Source organism: Caloenas nicobarica, chromosome 8, assembly GCF_036013445.1.
Source record: "Caloenas nicobarica isolate bCalNic1 chromosome 8, bCalNic1.hap1, whole genome shotgun sequence".
In the NCBI taxonomy this organism is placed as follows: domain Eukaryota; kingdom Metazoa; phylum Chordata; class Aves; order Columbiformes; family Columbidae; genus Caloenas; species Caloenas nicobarica.
The window spans coordinates 4,157,291-4,177,177 of NC_088252.1; the positions used below are offsets into that span (position 1 = coordinate 4,157,291).

The window sequence follows — 19,887 nt, forward strand, 5'->3', positions numbered from 1 at the left end:
AGAACACGGCAGTACTAAAAATGAGCTGTGGACAGAGTCCATTTCCAAAGACTCATTTCCACATTCTGAAGAACAGAACTACATTTCTCATGACTGCAGTGGAACAGAAGTGAAACTTGTTAAAATAACGTCAGAGCAAAGCACTTGGGGATCCACTCTCAGCCTAGATTGCTCATACCTTAGACCAAGATACTCTTTGACTGGGGTCTGGGCACAGAAGACTTTTGGCTCCTGTTGCTCCCTCTTCTCCATTCTCACCTGTTTCCTTACTGGAATGGTGACAACAATGTACTTAATTCAGTCCCCAGCTACTTCTTCATGTGAGGTGCAAACTCTCTGGTGTAGAGCCTGCCTACATAATGAGTAGCACAGTACATGAATCCCAACTGAAAAGGGGCATCTAAATTCTCCAGCAAGTACACGAGAGTTGTGAAAATTAATAATATTGTATTGGGGAAGCTGGTCCTTCATTTGGTGACCAGAGTCAAGTCTTATCTGGGCATGCCTGCTTGAGATTCAAGCCAAAATTTCAACTGGAGCTAAGTGGGGGAAAGGACGTTGTTTCATCTGCTTCTCCACTGCTGATATAGACTTTATTTTGTGGTTCACCCTTACGAGTGAGACTTTGTCTCTTGTGAGTCTGAAACCTGAACCACTACAAAAAGAACACAAGGCAGGGGAAAAAAAATGAGCTCTTGAGATGTATCAGTATGCAATAGAGGGGAAAAGGAAGAACCATGTAAGGACCATGTAAAGACAAAGTTTGAGGAGATGCAGAGGCCTTTGTTGATTTTAGTGGGACATTTCTTATTACCTTACCTCTCGCTGTTGCTGGTCTAAATTGTGTGAATTTCTCTGGCAAAGGGCAATTGTTTTCATTAAGATATCTTCAATGTCTTCTAGCAAGAGGAGCTCAACTGAGCCTAAGTTTTGGGGGAAAAGAACAAATGGGAATTATAAAAACTATTAGATATGTTAACTCCCAATCATTCTGCAAAATAAAATCATGCTGTTCATCCAAAATCTGTTCACTACAGTGAGCAACTACATTATAAAGGCAGGTCCAGATTTTTGGCACTTTTCCTGAATAGCACAATAAATCTGGCATATAAAACATTTAGCATAATCAAATAAGGAAGATCTTAGCTGCGGTTTAGGATACAATTATGTAACGAATATGAGCACTGCATTTAATTAGCTGCCCATGAGTCCCTGGGCTAGTGAACAGTGCACCTGCGCATATATTCATTTTCTGTAGGCAGAACACTTCCCTGAGAAGTTTGCTTCCTAAAAAAAAGCTACTTCCAGATGTTTCTCATCACTGTTCACATATAATGCCTGCTAAAGCTCAGTGAGGAGTTTGGATGGATTCAGACATCAGAACCGTGTCTGGGAAGCCAGCATAAGTACCAGTCGCAATCAAAAAAGCCAACAGGGCAGCTGACCACACACACACGAAACGCATCCATCACAGCTTGTTCGAGATCTCTAGAGTAGCACAGTAAGGAAGTGTCATCAGAATAACTACCACAGCCATGCGAATAGAAATTAAAAAAAAAAAAGTCACTGCAATACCTAGAAACCTGAAACAGGATCTCATTACACCAGGTGTCAGGCATATGCACTTTACTTTTTTGTGTTTATCTCTTTTTAACAGAAAATGGAATTTAATTTGATAACTCTTACTTTCATCATCTTGCGTAAGCATCAGCAACTTGCTCTGCAATCGCTGAAACAAGAGAGAGAACTCAGAACAGTAAACTTGCCGAATCTTGACAGAAGTGTTTTTAGATGGTATGGTTACAAAGGCGCACCCTCGTTTTCTTCCCCAGTATAACTAACGTAGCATAAATATCTTTCCAAATATGGAAAGGAAAATGGAATCTGAAAGATTATTTTTTGACTTAGAAAGATGAATTTCTGCATCTATTATCTACTAGATGTTTGAAGACATGCCAGAAAAATATATTGATGTGCCGAGTCTGCAGAAAACTCAACGTATTGTTACTTGACAGAAGGTAAATGCTTCCATGGATTCTAGTGGGAAACAAATTGAGAAGCAATGACATTATCGGACCCGAACAGAGGCCATCGTGCTGGTGGCACGTCATGCCATGCTGGCACGGCCAAAATGCCACACGCAGGATGTCTGTGTACCATACCTCCAGCATAACCAAAAAGGCACCGTGGATATCTCCCTTCTTCTCCAGTAAATAGGAAGAAGCTTCGTGGAGCTGATGTTTCTGGGTTATCTGAGTTAAAAGAAATGAAAAGGTGAGTGTCTATTTTAAGGAACGTGCCAGCATTTGTTTACTCCGCAAGACAATGCCGACCAGATGGTCAGAAAGAATTGAGTCTCCATGTGCTCACAGGCACGTTACCCAGGCTGAGCACTCATACTTCCCCGCCCTGCCAGTTACACTGCCTTTTAATTCTCAACTTGCATTACTGCCACCATCAGCATTAAAATATTTAAAAAAAAAAAAAAATCTATAAATAAAGATCAAGGACAGACTATTGTTAAAATTTTCGTAAAGGGAAGAACCAGTTGCTCTCCCAGCGCTGGTCAAATTTGGGCAGCGTTGCTTTCCAAAAACCCCAGGCCCATGATTTCATATACCTTCGACATATTAACGAACATTAACACAGCCAGGCTCTATTATGCAGTTACTCAATAGCTTCAGAGCACTAACGGCCTTTTTCTTATTAGCCCTGAGACTAAACTCAGAGTCAGTATATTACCTACAGCTAACCGTGCTGCAAGACAGCAGTTTAGCAGCCCAAGGGGACCAACGGTGTTAGAAAAGGATTGGAAAAGTATCCAGGAACTAACGCACAACCGAGGCTAAAGCACTTTTACAGCACTTGAAAGCACTAGGAGTGGATTTGAATGTTTCCCCTGTCCTTATATGTGTCTTTCCCACCTGGATGGTTTCTTCCAGTCTGCAGCATTCCAGAACTTTAAGTGTCTCCAAAACCTGGTCTGGGCTGTACTGACACAGCAGCTCAACGAACTGCTCGGTGATGCAGGGTGGTAAGTGTATCAGGTCTTGGTTAATGCCTTCTCTGGAATAAAAAAAGCCACAGGAGACTCAAGTCAAATTCTAGCTCAGAAGTTTGGCTGGAAAGAAGGATTTCCTATTCAATTGTGTGTTGTCTTTTATCTTTAATGCAGAAGCAAAAAAAAAAAAATTATGCTGTTTCTGCTAGTTACTGGTGAAGGTCTATTAGCAGGCATTTCATTTGTTCCACAACATATTCTACTGATGCCTCAGTATAAACTAGACTATCAGAGACCCCTGTGAAGAAAGACACCAGCACAGACACATCTTCAGCAATTCTATGGCAAAGAGGCGCAAAGAACTCACCCGATTTCTTCAATGAAACCTTATGCTCTCTGAGTCATCTTTTTACACGCTGATTTTCATTTTGTCCTATACACCTTCTCTGCATGCGTTTGAAGAAATATTTCTGCTTATTGTTCCTGAAATTTGTTGCCCTCCTTTATCACATTTTAATGTTTGACTGGTTTATCCTGATCTTATTTTTAAAAGGAGCAGTGTGAAGCAAGAGGTTTCCAAGGGTTAGGATGGAAAGGACGGTACTTTCCTAGAGACGCTTATAGCACCTGCAACCCTTCAAAACGAGCAGCAGTCACCACCGCTGTCGGTTAAATGCCACGTGGCAGTTCTAGGACTGGTGCATCACGCAGAGAAACAACAGCAGTTTATCCTGTCTAGGAAACCTGCTCTGAAGGTCCTGCTGAGAAAGAAAACAGATCAAGGTACGTATTTAGTTTTGTTACTTTTCTGAACAGAAATTCCTAATGAGAAGATGTGTTGATGTGCAAACCCTACAGCCATGGGATGGAAAAGGTCTGATATAAAATATGATCCTCTATTTCCTGGGAGCTGCAACAGCTAACGGGATTATTACCATCCAAGAAAGGCCAGGAGAATGTCGCGGCCCTAGCAAGGCAAGAGCAGCTTACTGCGATTAGTGTCAATCACTTGATTATAAAAGATATTTGCCCAGAAATGAAAGCCTCACAGAGATACTGATCGCAGCATCCAAAGTGTGGACACAGCTGTACAAAACATCCAAACATCAAATAAAGAATGGGCTTTCGAAGGACCAAACAAGAACCCTAAATTGTGGCTCCTATAAATTTCCCAGTGCCTGTAAGGGAATGAGTGTTCTACACTTTTTGGGACAGGACCAAAATAAAGCAGCACTTCCTATCTAAAATGATCTACCAAAATGGGAAAAATGGCAAATCATGCATTTTCAGTATGAGAACAACCTTCTAGTCTGGAAATACCTGTGACACCTAGTCCTCACGACTTCATGAGCAAGCTGACCTTTTCCTTAACCACTTCACTCAAGAAATGCAGAGAAAAGAGAAGGGAAAGCTGGATTTTGATAATGTTACAAACCAAGCAACAGCCTTGAGACCTGTGGGTCCTGCTCAGCTCAATGGGATTATGCTCAATATACCCACACCAACCATCTCCTGGCCGTTCTCTACATGCTTTTTCCTAAAAAGAAGAGATAATCACTGTTTTCTCACAAAACCTGGTGCAAATGAGCCTTGCAAGTGTCACGGATAGCTGGTCAGTGAGAAGAGCCATTGGAACAGAAACAGAACGTTTAGGTGTCTGTTAATATATTTATAGACCCAGAACACTGTGTTGCTAAATTATACTGTTGGTATAATACACAAACACATAGTGCAAACGGACATGCTTCACTGAGTTGGTTTTTTAGAGGGAAAAAAACTTGAAGAGTTTAAAATGGAAATGTGGCAAAGGCTGTGATTAATGAGCTGAGCAATACACAGTGCAGCCTCTGTTTTCTGTGACTGCTTATAAGATACAAACGTACAGACATTTGGCTTTGATTTCCCCAGGCAATTTCTGTTAACCCTGTTTCCTCCCTTCCCCCTTCTTTAAAATAAATCTCTAGCTAAATTAAATGGGCCAAATTAATCCCTAATGCAATTCCACCAAGTAGGGTAGTTATAGTAGCATGATGAGTCTTGTCCCCATATGATCAAGCAATCATTTGTATTTGAGACATTAAAAGCTCATTTACTGCTCTAAGAGTCTTTATTTTAATAAGACTTTTGCTCAAAAAAGCATATAAACTCATTTAGATTGACTGAAAAGAGATGTTTTCAGAAGAACCTAATCACTATTTTATGTGTAGATACACTACAAAGTACAGGTATATCTGCAGATTATGTCTCGCATGGCAGGATTTCCCCCTCCTTTCCCACCTCTCTCAGGACACAGTTCAGCTCATTTCAATGGGTCTCAGAAGCCGACAACCTCCCGGCACTGAAACCAGACCACACGCCTTGGGTGTCATTAAAAATAAAGCCCCTGCCAGCACTACGATCTCTACAGAAGAATTCTTGCTGACAACATAGTTTAATAACAACAAGGCTAAATCTCGGGCTTCCAGACCTTCTGTTTTATGATCAGTCACTGCCACGTGTGAATCCAAAGTATTTAGTGGTATTTTTCGTCTTCCTATATAACTGTCCTACTTATCTCATGCTTATTGAATATTCTGGCAACTACAATCCAGTCAGGATGTGCTTTATCTCCATTATTGGGGTGCTGAGCATCTTACTGCTGTTCCTAAATCTCCCTAAGACACACATGGCCCTACCTACCAAACATCTGCCTCGGAGGGAAAAGCAGAGATTTTTTCAAAGGTCACATCCAGAAAGTTGCTTCCTATTGCTGGTTTGAACACATCACGTGTTGCTTTTGATTAGAAAGTAACTACAGGAGGAATGGTTGTATTTAGCTCTAATTATGGTAGAGTTAAATTAGGTACGTTTATTACTCAGAGATTATGGGAGCCACTCTATGCATAAGATTAAAATCCAGGTTAATTACTACCTTCATTGGGTCTCGCTGGCTGCGAGTGATAACACAGCATAAACAGAGTCCTACTTAACATCCAGCTTGGTATCATTTCTGCTTAACAATTCAATTTTTAAAAAATACATTCATTTATTAACAAAAAAAAAATTCTAACTTCTCTCCTATAAAACCCAACCAAGATACTTTCTTGGCAAAGTTCTGAATTTATTTTGACTTCTAAGAAAACAGTAGGGGTGGAAGTTAACACTTTCCATACAAACATGGCTGTAAAACTCCGGAAATAACAAAACGTATCTCTTTTTTAATTTGCATCCTAACAAAATACAAAATTAATTCCAGGGTCTAGTTTCCAAAGCATGCTTTTTATGCCACTTCAACAAGAACTGAAACATTGACACATGAATTCAGATAATATTAACTTTTCCTACTACTGCTCCTCATAAAGCATAATTATTTTCTAGTTAATTGGCAAAACAAGATCTCTCCTTCAATTGCATTAACAATTGCTTGAAGGCAATTGGAGCTGTGTGTATATAAAAGTCTTACAAAGTATATAAATAAAATCAAGGCCTTGTAGCATTTGAAACTTATTCAGCAGGAAAAGAACACTCAGTGCTGAAATACTGCAAACACAGGAGCAGATGGAACAAATAGTTAAAGAGAAGTTTGCAGTGAAATATGGCAGCAATTCTGAAATAAGATAGAAATGAAAAATGCCGCTAGACCAAAACGCTTTTCTATTTATGTTCAACTTGGTCAAGTCATCGATCGGTGGGTTGAGAACAGCGACTGCCCTTTTTGAGAACAGAAATGGGCGTTTCGGTCACAGGGTAACAAGCCCTTCCCAGCCTCCTCCCAGAAGCTGTGACAGCAACACCCGAACTCCCACCAGCGTGGGTGGGCAGCACACTGCACGTGCTGGAACCCACAACCGCTTCCCAGTTCAGGAGCCGGCAAGGGCTCTGCTGAGGATACTCCCCACAACACTGATTTCTGGGCTGTCCTCCTCAACTTGGAGCAGTTTGAAGAGCAAGTCACCTTTTCTAAGCGCTGATCTTGGCTGTAGACCCTCTATTGATAAGCTGTTTCAAAGGAATTTATTTTAACCCATGTTTTCAAGCTGTCATTTGTAAATGGCCCAGTTTTCCTACATACCTGGGATCAAGGAGACTCCTCAGAAACTGGAAAAGTAAGAACTGGTCCTGTATAACAGGAGGAGACACAGTATTACTGTTTTAAATAATGTGCTGTAAGCCAGTGATTCCTGAACTATAGCCGTTGAAGAAAACACTGTTCAGGGCTTCTACCGGCTGAAGAAGCTGGTTGAGGCATTTGTCTCGCGTAAATACTCAGGATACATTTGCTGACAACAGCTCTGCCTGATCTGTGAGTGCGAGCTGAACTCCAAACTGAAAACTGCATTAGTAATGCAACCAGCACCTCAGAGATCATACATTTTTATGGCCAGAACTCTAGAAACAGGCCAAATAATTTAAATGTAGCAGTTCCTGCAGCTGAGTAGCTATCAAGCTATTTCTCTTCCAGTTATGACACAGCGACAACTGACCGTGACTCTCAGCAATCAAGAACGGCAACCCCGGCGTAAGGAAGCACCGATGGCAGAGAAGGCTGAGGCTGTACCTGCAGGTTTGTGATGATGCTCTCAATCTGCTCGCTGAAGTGAATCGCGACCAAGTCGGCTGCTTTACATGGGCTCAGCAACAGCAGCTCCTTTGGAAAGGGAAACAACACAAGTTATTACTTCTCATTTCACAGGCAAGATAATAATGCAGTATAATCGAGTCCATTCATATTGTAACTGCACCTTTGCCTAGATGAAAGCTGCAAAATAATGAATACTATCACACAAGAAGTGACTTTAAGAAAAAATTAGACGGAAGGGTAGTTTGTAAAAAGGTGGTTTTGAAAATTGATGATTTTGCTTCACAACAGGCCTTGTAAGAATGCAAAATTCACACCAACGAGACGGTATCTCAGTCCTAAGGTGGGGAAATTATTCCTCAGGTTTTCTGACAACTGCCTTTACCCCCTGCCAACAAGACATCACTAGTGCCAGCTAGGAGCCAGCAGCAGACAGTGTTAAGGAACAGACTGCCTTAGCTTGTTGAATTATTTGATATACTGCCAAGCAAATCCCTCAGATTCCCTGGGGAATTTCTCAGTCAAATGGAAACTGCGTTTAACTGGCTTGAACTGAACCAAACCAGAGGTTTAAAAGCAGGTTTCCTGTAACTGTTAACTGTAACTGATACCTGTCTAGATGTGAAAAAACCTTAAACAGTTTCTTTATTGTAATAAAAGGAAGAAAAAAAAAATCTTTAGACACCTGTGGGTTTGCCTCCTGTCAAGCTTGATCCAAGAGGCTTCATATCATACAACTTTATACAACCCAGAACGTGGGGTTTTTGCCCCAGTGCTTCCAAAGAAGAGTGACAACTCCACAAGCTCTTTAAAGAACAGCTATTGTAGAAGACGCATTTTGTGAGGTGTCCGAAGCAAAATTTGCCCACCACGTTGTATGTTAAACAGCTCCGTGGTGTTCGATCCCTCAGTTTACTGTATGAGCCGCAGCTCTTGGTTCCATCCCCAGCACTCGGAGCACGACCCCTGCGTCTCACAAGCCCAGGCAACCCCAAGGACCCAGAAAATGTTCACCACAGCAGTGCAGAGGACACACAGCACCACCCTAGTAAAACATCATTTACCATTTTAATTCTTCTGAATGTCTGAGAGCAGGATTAATACAATGGAAAAGGACAGCCCTTGGCAGCCAGTAAGCTGCTAAGCCACATGGTATATACTGTTCACCAGTCCTGGGAGACAAAAGATGCCAAAAGGAAAGGAGGAGTTCATCTCAGTGACAGCACCCCAGAAGGGTGACCTACCCAACCCATCATCCACCCAGCAGCTCTTTGGAGGAAGCTGCAAAAAGCACATGTAGAATCAGCTGCCCGTTATCTACAGAGCTGATGGAACAGTGCAAGAAACCCTATTTTTAAAGATGGCCACGCACAAGTTGAGAGGAATATTTTTTGTTGTTTGCCAACTTCGGAAAAGTACACAGCTCTGACCAGTCGGGTACTGTACGATAAATAAGAAGTGGCTCCAGAATGAGAAAACAAACTCTTCAATATGAAAAGCTGGCAGCCTAAGCCTACGACAGGCTTATCAAAACTGGTATGACAGCGAGAAACATCAGGAAGGGCAATCCGTGACATGTCCGATTTGTCCTGAGACACTCAAGCAAGGAACAATTGTAAAGGCCTTGGGCTGAACACAGCCAGCAAGGAGACCTACCTGTGATTCAACAGAGACACAAAATAAGGTTTACAGAGGGAGGCTGGCTTGCTCATAACGCCAAACAACTTGGGCTGTATATACCAGTACAAGTAGAGAGAAGGGATGCAGGAGGAAAATGAAGCAGGCACAGCAGACAGCAGTTTGCTCAGCTCGGAAAGCCCAGCGCAGAACCACAGTTGCTCAGTGAGGCCGTAATGAGCCATTCCCACTCAGCCACCAATTCCCAGGGGCTCAGAAAGCGCATCTGGAGCGTGGGCGTGAGCTCAGCCAGCTGCACGGCACAGCTGCATTCACAGCACTTCCTTGTGCCGTGTCTTTTGAATCCTTTTGGTCCATTTTCTCATCAATCACGCACTACTTGCAGATGCCGGTAGAGACTATTTTAAAGTATTCTGTATCTTTCAAATGTACCTAGTCCTTTTTTGCCCACTTTACATGATAGACGCTTCTATGGTTGTTTTCTGCTAAGTAGTCTGGGCATGTGCATGACTGCTTGTTTTATAGACAGAGTAATTTTCCTGGCTTATCTCCAGATCACCCTGGAGGGGACTGACACCACCTCCAAGGAACAAGAGATATTATGGATTTCCCATGTCTACTAACTGGACAATTATTTCAGATACATCTCAATCCCCTGAAGCAAAGAGAAATTGAAGAGATGGGAAAAAATATTAGCGAGAGGACTCTAGCAACAGTCTGTGTCTTACAGGAGAAGCCATGACCTCACAGGTTCGAAATGCCAGGGTGCCGAGGCTGAATGCTGTTACTGTTGTAAGATGAAAAACGTGATGCCACAGACTGTGAGGTCAGTGATGTCCTGACCTTGCTGCTGCTGCTGCTGCACTCTCAGGAGATGAAGGACTTGCTAATGGTTCCTTCCTGCTACGCAGCACTCACCAGCCATCATCCCTGACAAGGTCCCATCACCCAAGGAGCAATAATTGAAGCCAGGAAACCAAGGAGGCCAGCCTGAATCTAAGAGATGCACTTATATTAATGTATGAGACTAGTAAATTTGAAAATCAGAGCTTCCGAAACAGTTGTGACTCAACATCGTGACATTTCTGCTTACAGAACAGCACTGGGCAGATCCAACAGGATCCACAGGTTTAGGATACGCTGTACCTCTATATGTTCCAAAGCTTTCTGCCACACCGACTGCTTTTCTTCAGCGCTGTAGCCAGGCATGGACAGGATGTTGTGAATATAGTTGAAAACTTCTTCCTGTAAGGCATAAAACCATAAATGGTATAGTATGTTCTGCAGTGCCGCTAACAGCATTAGATTTTGCTACGGGAATTTTGTTTGCATTTCAAGGAGTCTTAGGATGACCTCAGGACTAGCCCTCTCTTAGCAAGTCAGGATAAGTTATCTGCAGGTGAGATTATATATCCCTAAAGAGCTTCTGAAGAACTGCCAGGAAGAAAAAAGCCAAGAGGGACAGAATTGATACTAAGTGTGTTAAGCACTGAGGTCAAAGAGAATCGTTCTTCTACTATTAGAAATGTCCCCCTCTTGCTCTCAGGAAAAACGGAGAGGACACCACTCTTGAGCTAGGAGCACAGGCAGAGAAAAGAGCGCTCTGCCAGTAGGGGAGTCAGTTTTCCCAGCATATTCCTGAATTCCTCTTCCATATCAGCCTCTCCCCCACGTTCTCCTGCACTGTCCTCAGCTCAGGTGCTCTCCCATAACATTTTTTTTGATTGTCCCACTACCACAGCCTGTTTCTTCTGACTCCTTGACCCACACCACTTTCAGCACAGCGGTTTCATAAGGAGCTGGTGAGATCAAATTTGCCACCCTCATCCTAACTTCTGTTGGTGGTAGGGAAGAGAATACCTCAAAAACCGTGGCAGATACGCAACTTATTCACATGCAGGAGGTAATTGCAAAGAGATAAGTAAGGGCAGAGAAACTGTCCAGGGGAAGAAAAGAGGGGACTGATGGCAGAAACAATCAAGTATTGCAGTTAGCTGCATTCGCCATAAATCCCACCTTGCACTGAGGTTTTATGTATTAGCATTGTTTAAATTTAAAAAGAAACCAAAAACTCTGGAGCATTTAAAAAAAAATAAGCTCCTCTCCAACACGCACACAAACAAAAAGTCTTGACTATAACTAAGAAAACTCAACTGTAAAGGGGAACAATTTTTAAGCTAGAGAACTGCAATGAAAGAGCTGGGCAGGATGGGCTGCGCTGCTCTGAGGAAGAAAAGGGCCAGGAGCACCAGATTTACTCACCTTTCTCACGGGATCACGCAGGTAACAGCCAATTATCTTGTCATAGCGAAGCTCCCGCTCATACATGAACTCGCAAATCTGATAGCTAAAGTGAAAAATACTTTCCACATTAGGAATAACTCAGCGGAGTCAGCAGAATACAAGTAGGTAGCTCAGACCCGGCACACTTTGGCAGCATTTAAAAGAAAATCCAGCATGTTTTACAAAAAGCATTTGGGAATATCTTACACTGAGTTTTTCAGCACACAGGTTGGGTGACTCCAGTTTACATACACCATTTAATATCAGCCACAAGCCAATCAGCCCATCAACCTCCCTTTTTTGGGCAAGTTATCATACAGAACAGAGAAAACCAGAGTTACTAAGGTGAGAGGCAAAGGACAGAGGACAAAAATCCTTAAAGAAACCAGGTTTCACAGCTGCTATTTTTCACAGATCATCTTCCTTATTTCTGTAACACGCTCAGCTCTAACCTAGGCCAATCCGCAGTACTAGTTTGAAGAAATACACTGAACGTGACTCAGTGTGTTATGACACAGCTTCCTACCTTCAGATTTCGGTAGACATCTTCAATATTTTGAGACTTTAAATAAAAACATGCAACTAAGTCAAAATAAATGAAAAGTCTGCTAAATAACATTACACTGTAAGTGTCTGAGCTCTCATGGAAGTGGCTGAGCTGGTGGTTCTGGCAATCAAACCCTCTGAAGCAAGGAGAAAAAAAAAAATACATTTATTGAGTCTGAAAAATTTGGCTGAGTAACTCCTCCTAGGACAGGTAAGAAAACAGGCATGGCATACCCCACCACTGCACTCCTGTCCTTTGTAGTACGGTGGATTAATTCACATAACATCCCAATTCAAGACTTGGATGAAGATGCCCCTCCCTGGCTGACTCTGTTCAGGCACGACAGACTCTTTCCAGAAGCATAAAGCATCAAAAGGAGATGGTAAAAATTTTTATCCTTTCCAGACACTGTATTTGTCTCTCCTACTCAATTCTAAAACAAGCACCATGGGGGTGGCTCCAGACCCCTTCATGCTTTTAAATCCACCTGTGGGTCTCACCCCAACAAGTCATCTCCATCTGTCAGTGCAGAGCATTCAAATATACAACTATACCTTTGAACAAAGCCTGGGCTCTGGGATAGAAGTGCCAAAACTCATCAAGCCCCACAGGATTTCATGCTGAAGGGTTTCCACAGCTCTACTCCCTCTTAACGATGCTTTTGTTAAGAACACCCAGTAGAAAAAAAGATAGAAAGACTGGGACTAACTGTGAACATATTAAGTGAAGCATATGTGAACGCACAGGGAAAATAATTCCAAACACAGCTGCAAAGTAAGAACAAGAAATGTGGAGGAAAAAAGCTCTGGAAGACACTTAAAGCAGTATTTCTATATGGTACACAGCAACTTACAATTCTGCTTTTTCTGCCATTTGGATAAGACGGCTCTCTTCAAACTGTACTATCCCTCCTGCCTGGAGCAATTCTAGAAGGACCTGCAGATAGTGAAGACCAGTTATTTATATTGCAGCAGGAGCTGGACAGTCAGTGCCATTAGAAGTACACTGCTCCTGCTCCATTAAACTTTGTATTTGCTTAATTTACAGACTTTTTAAATTGACTGTCCATTAACTATGAAGGTCATGTCCTTATCCAGGCCTTTTCCTGTCCCTGTTCCTACTGCTGTCAAACCTCTCCTGTGGGCAATGCTGGGGTGGGACCCTCCTTCCCTCCTGCTCTGGAAGCACTGCCCAATTCTGCCATCGCCAGGTGACCATTCCTAGGCCAGGTGACGATTTTAGCATATGACCTTCAGCCAGCACACGTTCCCAGAGAGCCCAAACTCTGCTCCACGGCCTGGTCATCCCCGGTGCTTAAAGAAACGTTCCCTGGAACGCCGTTACCTGTTGCCTCTCCGAGTGGCGGGAGTCATCGTCTGGACTGCACAGAAATTCCAGGACCTGTACGAAGGTGCAGAGGGTAGCATGAGTTAGGCCTAACCTAGTGGTTAGCATAAACCTGACCAGCAGATTGTGAGCACCAATAACCACAACAGTGCAATCTGAATGTACTACTCATCTGTGAGGTACTCTCTACTTGGTCCTGTAACTAAGTACTGCAATAACCAAGAACTGCTGAAAGACTCCAGGGAGGGAAACCTGTGACTCTGCACCAGGATCTAGAACCCAGGCAATAAAGAACTTGGGGAGCCCAGGACTCTGCCTCGCGCTACACACCAAACAGCTGGAACCGCTACGCTGACCCTTCCGACTTCTCTCCTGGACTGTGCCATCTCTCCCAGAAAAAACAGGACATAATTTAATTCATAACATTTAATATATCTGTAATTAAACTGTTTAACCCAAATCCATTTAGCCTCCACAGAGTTCTGTGGTCTTAAATTATGACAAAGGACATATATTTTCTAATTCTATTTTTATTAGCGTTCATATATCCACCTTCCATCGAAGTACAACCACTGTGGCCATTGAAGCCTCTTCCTCGGTCCCAGGAATTTCAGGGACTTAAACTGGGATATAAACTTAACCCATGCAAGCTTCAGGCAGGCATTGGTGCACATCAGCCTGTTTCAAAGAGCAGAGGAGGATGGTGGCCACAGGAACTACAAATTACCCACTACATATATGAGCTCTAGAAGCTCGCTAGTGTCATTTTATTTGCCACTCATTTGCTTGCCATGGCATCTTCACATGCATGAGTGACAACAGGGCCACCAAAATGCTCATTGGGGCTTAAACAGCTTGTTCCTGCCCTTTGCTTTCCCTTTCCTGACACACCAGTAACCACAGAAATCCATGAGGAGCAGCAGCGGCTGTTCCATCTCCTCGGACCTGACCCTATTTCTCATGCGGTTTCATCAGACAAGCTGAAATACAGAGCTCACTTGCTCCTGTGTTCTCTCCTACTTCTTTGAAAGCACAGCAAAGTCCCAGCAAGATGCTGCCTGGTTTATAATGCACCAGTTCATTCCAGAATCGCTTCAGTCTGCAGCACTAGTCACACTTTCTGCAGCGCTGCACCGTGTTTGGGATGTTTTCCCACCCCCACAGAGGAATACTCGCCTGGTCGAAAAGCGTCCTGTTCACAAACAAGGTGTTGTTGGGCTTGGCGAGCTGCCGGGCAAGGAAGGTGAAGAGACAGCCAACCTGCGACGGGGTGAAGTCAGAATTCTCTACCATGACCTGGGGAGCAACAGAGAGAAAAGGGAAAAATAAAACCACAAGTGATTGATTGGGCAGCTGCCTTTGGGAAGGCATTCAGGACACCAACACGAAATCCCTGTGCAGCCATCAGGTCTTCTCCCACCGCAGACATGACACGTTCTCCTGGTGCTAGTCCATCCCAAAGGTCAGAAGACAAGTCACCTTCCACAGCACTTAACTGTGACACCTGATGACACAGACAGCGGATTTGTCCTTGCTACATCACCTCTGTCCTAAAGCTGAAAAGGCGCAACCTCTCTGCTGTATTTTTCCCATATTTCTGCTGGGAAATATTCTTGCATGTCCCAAATTTTTTAGATGTGAAGGGGCTCAAACCCCACATTTATCTCCATCTCTGTAATCTGTGCTGATCACTGGACATGTAACAAAGCTTCTAAGCATAAAAATGTCATTTGAAGAAAAAACAAAATTCATAATTATAGAAGAAAAAAAATACATTTGACTTCAAGGCCCAGGCACTCACCGCTTCAATCGTGGTACGCAGAAGAACTGATCAAATGACTAAGAAAGGACTGTAGATTTGGGGAAAAGTTTCTTGTCTCACATTAAATTAGCTGTTAGTCTATGAATATTTTGAGAAACTTGCGGCTGTGCTGACTTGCCTTGAAATTACAGAAAAATAGAATATCCAAGGGCCGTTACAAAAGGGATTTGAAACCTGAGAAGTGCTTGTCACCTGTCTGGCATATAAAAAAACTGAGCGTGATGTGTCCTGACTTGGTGCCTCATGCTTCTAAAAAAAATCCTAAACGCTAAAGGAAAGTGAAATGCCCCTGTTTGGAGAGTGCCCCTGAGGAGCAGCGGGTTCAGCTGGCAGGACATCCATCACCTGAGCAGCTCTGTCAGCTAACACCCGAGAATTGCTCCAGCAAAGCCGACGCATGGAGCATCTCGCAGTTTTTAACCTCATTCAGTCTAAGCACAGCAGATACCATCGATTCCTTAAGAGACCCGGCATCCCAGCTCCCCAGGAGATGCTGATGGTTTTCTTACACAAGTGGAGGCAGACAGGTAAGACACATTAAGGAATCAAGTAGAGCTCTGCTTGAAACCTCAGCTAACGCTATTCTTTTTTAGCCTTCATTTTCTGTTTAAAAAGGCTATTTCCTACAGGAGCCTACTCAGAATGGTGTTAGCTAATAGCATTAAAAATACTGCTCGCTAAAACAATAGGAATGTTTTATTAATTTTGGCTTTGTTTTTCACAAACTGGGTCCTTATCAGTCCATGTGAAGGTTAAAATATTGTACCTCTGAAACAGAGCAGCCTTACAGAAGCTGTAGGCCAACCACATCGACTTTCTAAAAGACAATACATTTGGCAAAGTTTAGATTTGCATTAGCCAAACACCTGTGTTGACCAAACTATGTTAAAAGCACAGCTATTTCCTAAGTGGTTTTCTTCTGCCAATGATAAATCTAAATAAAAAGCTCCAAGATCTTTTTTTATTTTTATCCAAGAAGAGAGCAGATTCCGGACCAAGGGACTGACAGTTCTCAGAACACCCAACTGTTTGCCTGCAGATGCATTTAATCCTATAGCGCTTCTCACCACCGCCCTCCTTTTCCCCTCCGAGCGCCAGGCTGGATCCTGCTGCGCTCCAGCTCCATCCATTCCACGCCGTGCCACAGGAACACAGCTGCAGTGTGCCACCTCCTGCCAGCAGCAGCTAAGGACACAAAAAAGCACATTCTCACGGCGCAGAGGGCTAAGGAACACCCTGACAGCCATGCCCGCTCAGGAGGCTCACACTCCGGAGTCGATGGTGCCAGCACTGTCGCCCGATTCACCCGCTGCTGCCCTCGCTCTCATCTATCAACGATGACAGTGACAGGGAAACGCTACTTACGATATGTTTATACATAAACAGCTTCCAAGTGGAGCCGCTCGTTATTAATGCTGACAGCTTTGAAGGGGAAAGCAAACGGCATTTGGCAGCGGCAGCTTTTCACGAGAACGTTCATTGTTAAGGAGCACGGTCTGCAGACGACAAGCGATTTCTAGAGCACCAGGCTGATAACTCTGACATTCCTCTTCTCTCCCATTGACTAAAGATAGGTCTGTCATTCTGGGCACATTACAGCCCAAATGCAGCATTTACAGATACAGGGAGCAGGGTTTTATCAGAAGAGCGTTGGCACCTCACCAAGCACAGGATCCCTGGGACCTTTTTTCCCTCCTCAGAAAGAATCAGGGAGTGGAATCAATGAAAAGCAGATAAAAATAAACTTAACAGTGCAGAAAACAGAAATCTGACAACAAAGTACAACCCAGGGGAAATCAGAGACAGGAAAGGAGACCTCTCTGTCACCGTATTTAATGTGCATGAAGCATCGCTTCTGAATATCCAAGTGACATACTTGGCTGAGGTGAATCCAGCTCCAGCCCACCGCCTCCTCAGAGGTGTCAGCCAGGGCAGGGCTGCAAGCACCTCAGCCAAAATACAGGTTTTACTGCACAGCGTTGTATAGGATCAGATGTAAACACAGAGGTGAATTTTTAGGCACACTCACTTTCAGAAGTATGTCCACAATTCTCTGTTGATATTCCACGGCTTGCTTGTCATTCTTGAAGTCTTCAAAAGTCTGCGTGAGACAAAACACCAACACCTTGAGAAGAATGGTCTCCGCTGCCAACCCCAGAAATGCAAGCAAACACAAAGCAGCAGCCACTTCACAAAGCTGACAGCGCTTTTACGTCCTTCCTGTCCATATCACCTAAGCAGCAGGTTCCAAAATACAATTTCCTCTTTTGTAACTACCAAAATGGTTCTTACATATTCAGGTAAAAGTAACAGGTCCAGTTAGTAGACAGAGGAAATTCAATAAATTTGGAAAGGAAGAAAGATGAATCTTTACGCAGGAGAAAGATGTAGGTACTAAAACACTCTTTAGAAATACATTATTCTTGTTTTACCTGTGCTTTAAGGATGGCCCCTGTTACCAGAGTCTTCACTGTATAATGTTATGTTCATCAATTTACATTCAAGGACCTAAAAGACTATTAGGATCTCCTCTGATATCTTACGGAGCACACATGAAAACTGTTCCTACATCAAGCCAGTAACTACGGGTTTAGCTAAAGAATGAACTTTTAAATAGGAATCTTACAGATCACGCAACCCTGACACAGATGATGGAAGAACTAACATCGCGTTTTCCTCTTGGAGATGAGCGGTCTCTTACCAGAGCAAGAACATTAAGGAATTCCCGCGTGTCAAAGTGCAGCAAGGTACGAACATAAGGGTAGACCTCCTCATCCACAGATCCCTCAGTGGAATGCAGCCGGATGAGAAATTCAAAGACCTGCAATGAAAATTCAAACAAACACAGCAGATTTTCTACGGATTTCAGATAACTGACCGCACAAGCACATGGGAAAGCAGCTCCTCCATATCCAGGGCACAGCTCCTCTCCTTGGCAGCACTTCCCTTGGGAAGAGCCACATTCTCTTATTTGCTCCTTTTCCGAGTTAATTTTCCTGTCACCACGGTGGCAGTGAAGCCAGGAGGAGTTAGCAGCTTAACTTCAGACCCAAAACCTTCCCCGTTGGCCTCCTTGAACCTGATACCCACACCTGCCAGCGAGGAACTCTTGAAACGAAACAAACAAAACCCCGAACTGTAGCTGGAACAGATTCAAGCATCCAAACAGAAAGGTGTTACTTAAGCCAACACCCTGGAGGGGTTTAAAAGATGTGTAGATGAGGTTCTTAGAGACATGGTTTAGTGACAATGTTAGGTTAACAGTTGGACTCCATGATCTTGAGGGTCTCTTCCAACCAAAATGATTCTATTTCATTCTTTAAAAATTTATTTGGTATTTACAGTGCTATATGCTCAATATCACAAGGATACAGCTATCAAATTGATAATAGTTTTCTGTCAGAAACCCATGAAATAAGACATACGCAGCTTCTTCTAAAAACCTCATATGGGAAAGTTCCCTGCCTAAAGGTTGCTCACCTGGTTTTTAACCAAAGGTACCAGATCTTCGGGAATATCGCCCAATGGATACGCACGGCCTGCCAAGCAGCAGCTATAGAAAAGGACAGGAAAGGCATTTTTAATGCATCCTGACACCGAACAGATTGAGGAGAACAGTTCATTTTTTGAGTTAGTTTTCAGGATGTTCTTGAAACAAGTCAAATTTATTTTGTAAATCATGAAAGCAAGCACTGCAGACAGCATTGCTGTTTGCACACAATGAGCCAACGCACTGCATAAATTTACATTCGAGGTATGCCATTCCACAGCAGAAAACCAACGGGGAGACTCAGTATTTCTCACAAAAATCTTTACTCTTGCATTTTAGGAAGCAGGAGTATAAGATGATGCCATTATAGTGAGTTAAAAATCTGGTGCCACCATTAGGCAACACCTCAGACACTTTCTAAAGGACTTACCTTATATATACAAGCAGCTTGTTGCCCATTACTACCTGCTCATCTACAAAACAAAAATAATGTGTCACATTTTCTTCATAAGACAACATAGAGAGATGCAATTCTTTTTCCCAGCTGTTAGCAAAACATCTCATCTGACACGCATGCAGAGTTTTACACACAGTAAATTGAGCAGCATTACACGCAGTAAATAGTACTCGAGCAGTTTTTTGTTCTCTAAGACCCAAATATTGGGTATGTATTTCCTTTTTGCATCCCTCTGTTGGATATTGAAAATATCAAATATCAAAACTAGAAACCCTTAACGGGACAGAATTCTATACCTGTGAGAGACTTCCCAGCATTCAGTGGAGGAGCAATGACTTTGAACAGCTTCTGTAACAAGAAAGAAGACAGCGCTCAAGCAGCTGGAAAAGCTCAAAGCAAAGAATCGGCGTGGTTTTAAAACAGAGATCACCATCTTCCCCACAGAAGCTCTGCCTTCTCACCATACCTTATGATTAAAAAGCACAGAGGACATCAAGATGTGGCAAAGGATGCTTTTCCCAGCTGATGTTACGACACAGGAAAAAAAACCAAACCTTCATTCAATCCGATCTAACCCTAAGCGCAGGTCACACTAAAAAAAGCAACTTTCGCTATTCCCAGAAGTCAGAGCATAACTGAGCAGCCTCAAGCGCTGTTCAGTCAATCCCTATCGAATGAGAGTATAAGCACTAACAATTGGGCAGTTTAAGACTTCCACACTCAAAGGACCCAGGTCTCGATTTT

At 43.1% G+C, this 19,887-nt stretch overlaps 1 protein-coding gene across 5 annotated transcripts in view; it reads right to left on the reverse strand.

The window, feature by feature from the left end:
* VPS8 (VPS8 subunit of CORVET complex) overlaps nt 1–19,887 on the reverse strand; it is a 67,872-nt gene that overhangs the window by 20,338 nt on the left and 27,647 nt on the right. For all 5 annotated transcript variants that reach the window (XM_065640121.1, XM_065640120.1, XM_065640122.1 and 2 more), the window contains 16 exons: nt 19,440–19,491; nt 19,117–19,159; nt 18,677–18,749; nt 17,898–18,017; nt 17,226–17,297; nt 14,551–14,670; nt 13,372–13,428; nt 12,881–12,963; nt 11,460–11,544; nt 10,344–10,442; nt 7,539–7,628; nt 7,053–7,099; nt 2,925–3,066; nt 2,163–2,252; nt 1,687–1,729; nt 820–923 (listed from right to left, as the gene is read on the reverse strand). In XM_065640121.1, the coding sequence (XP_065496193.1) occupies nt 820–923; nt 1,687–1,729; nt 2,163–2,252; nt 2,925–3,066; nt 7,053–7,099; nt 7,539–7,628; nt 10,344–10,442; nt 11,460–11,544; nt 12,881–12,963; nt 13,372–13,428; nt 14,551–14,670; nt 17,226–17,297; nt 17,898–18,017; nt 18,677–18,749; nt 19,117–19,159; nt 19,440–19,491 (1,320 nt within the window). The remainder of the gene's footprint in view (nt 1–819; nt 924–1,686; nt 1,730–2,162; nt 2,253–2,924; nt 3,067–7,052; nt 7,100–7,538; nt 7,629–10,343; nt 10,443–11,459; nt 11,545–12,880; nt 12,964–13,371; nt 13,429–14,550; nt 14,671–17,225; nt 17,298–17,897; nt 18,018–18,676; nt 18,750–19,116; nt 19,160–19,439; nt 19,492–19,887) is intronic.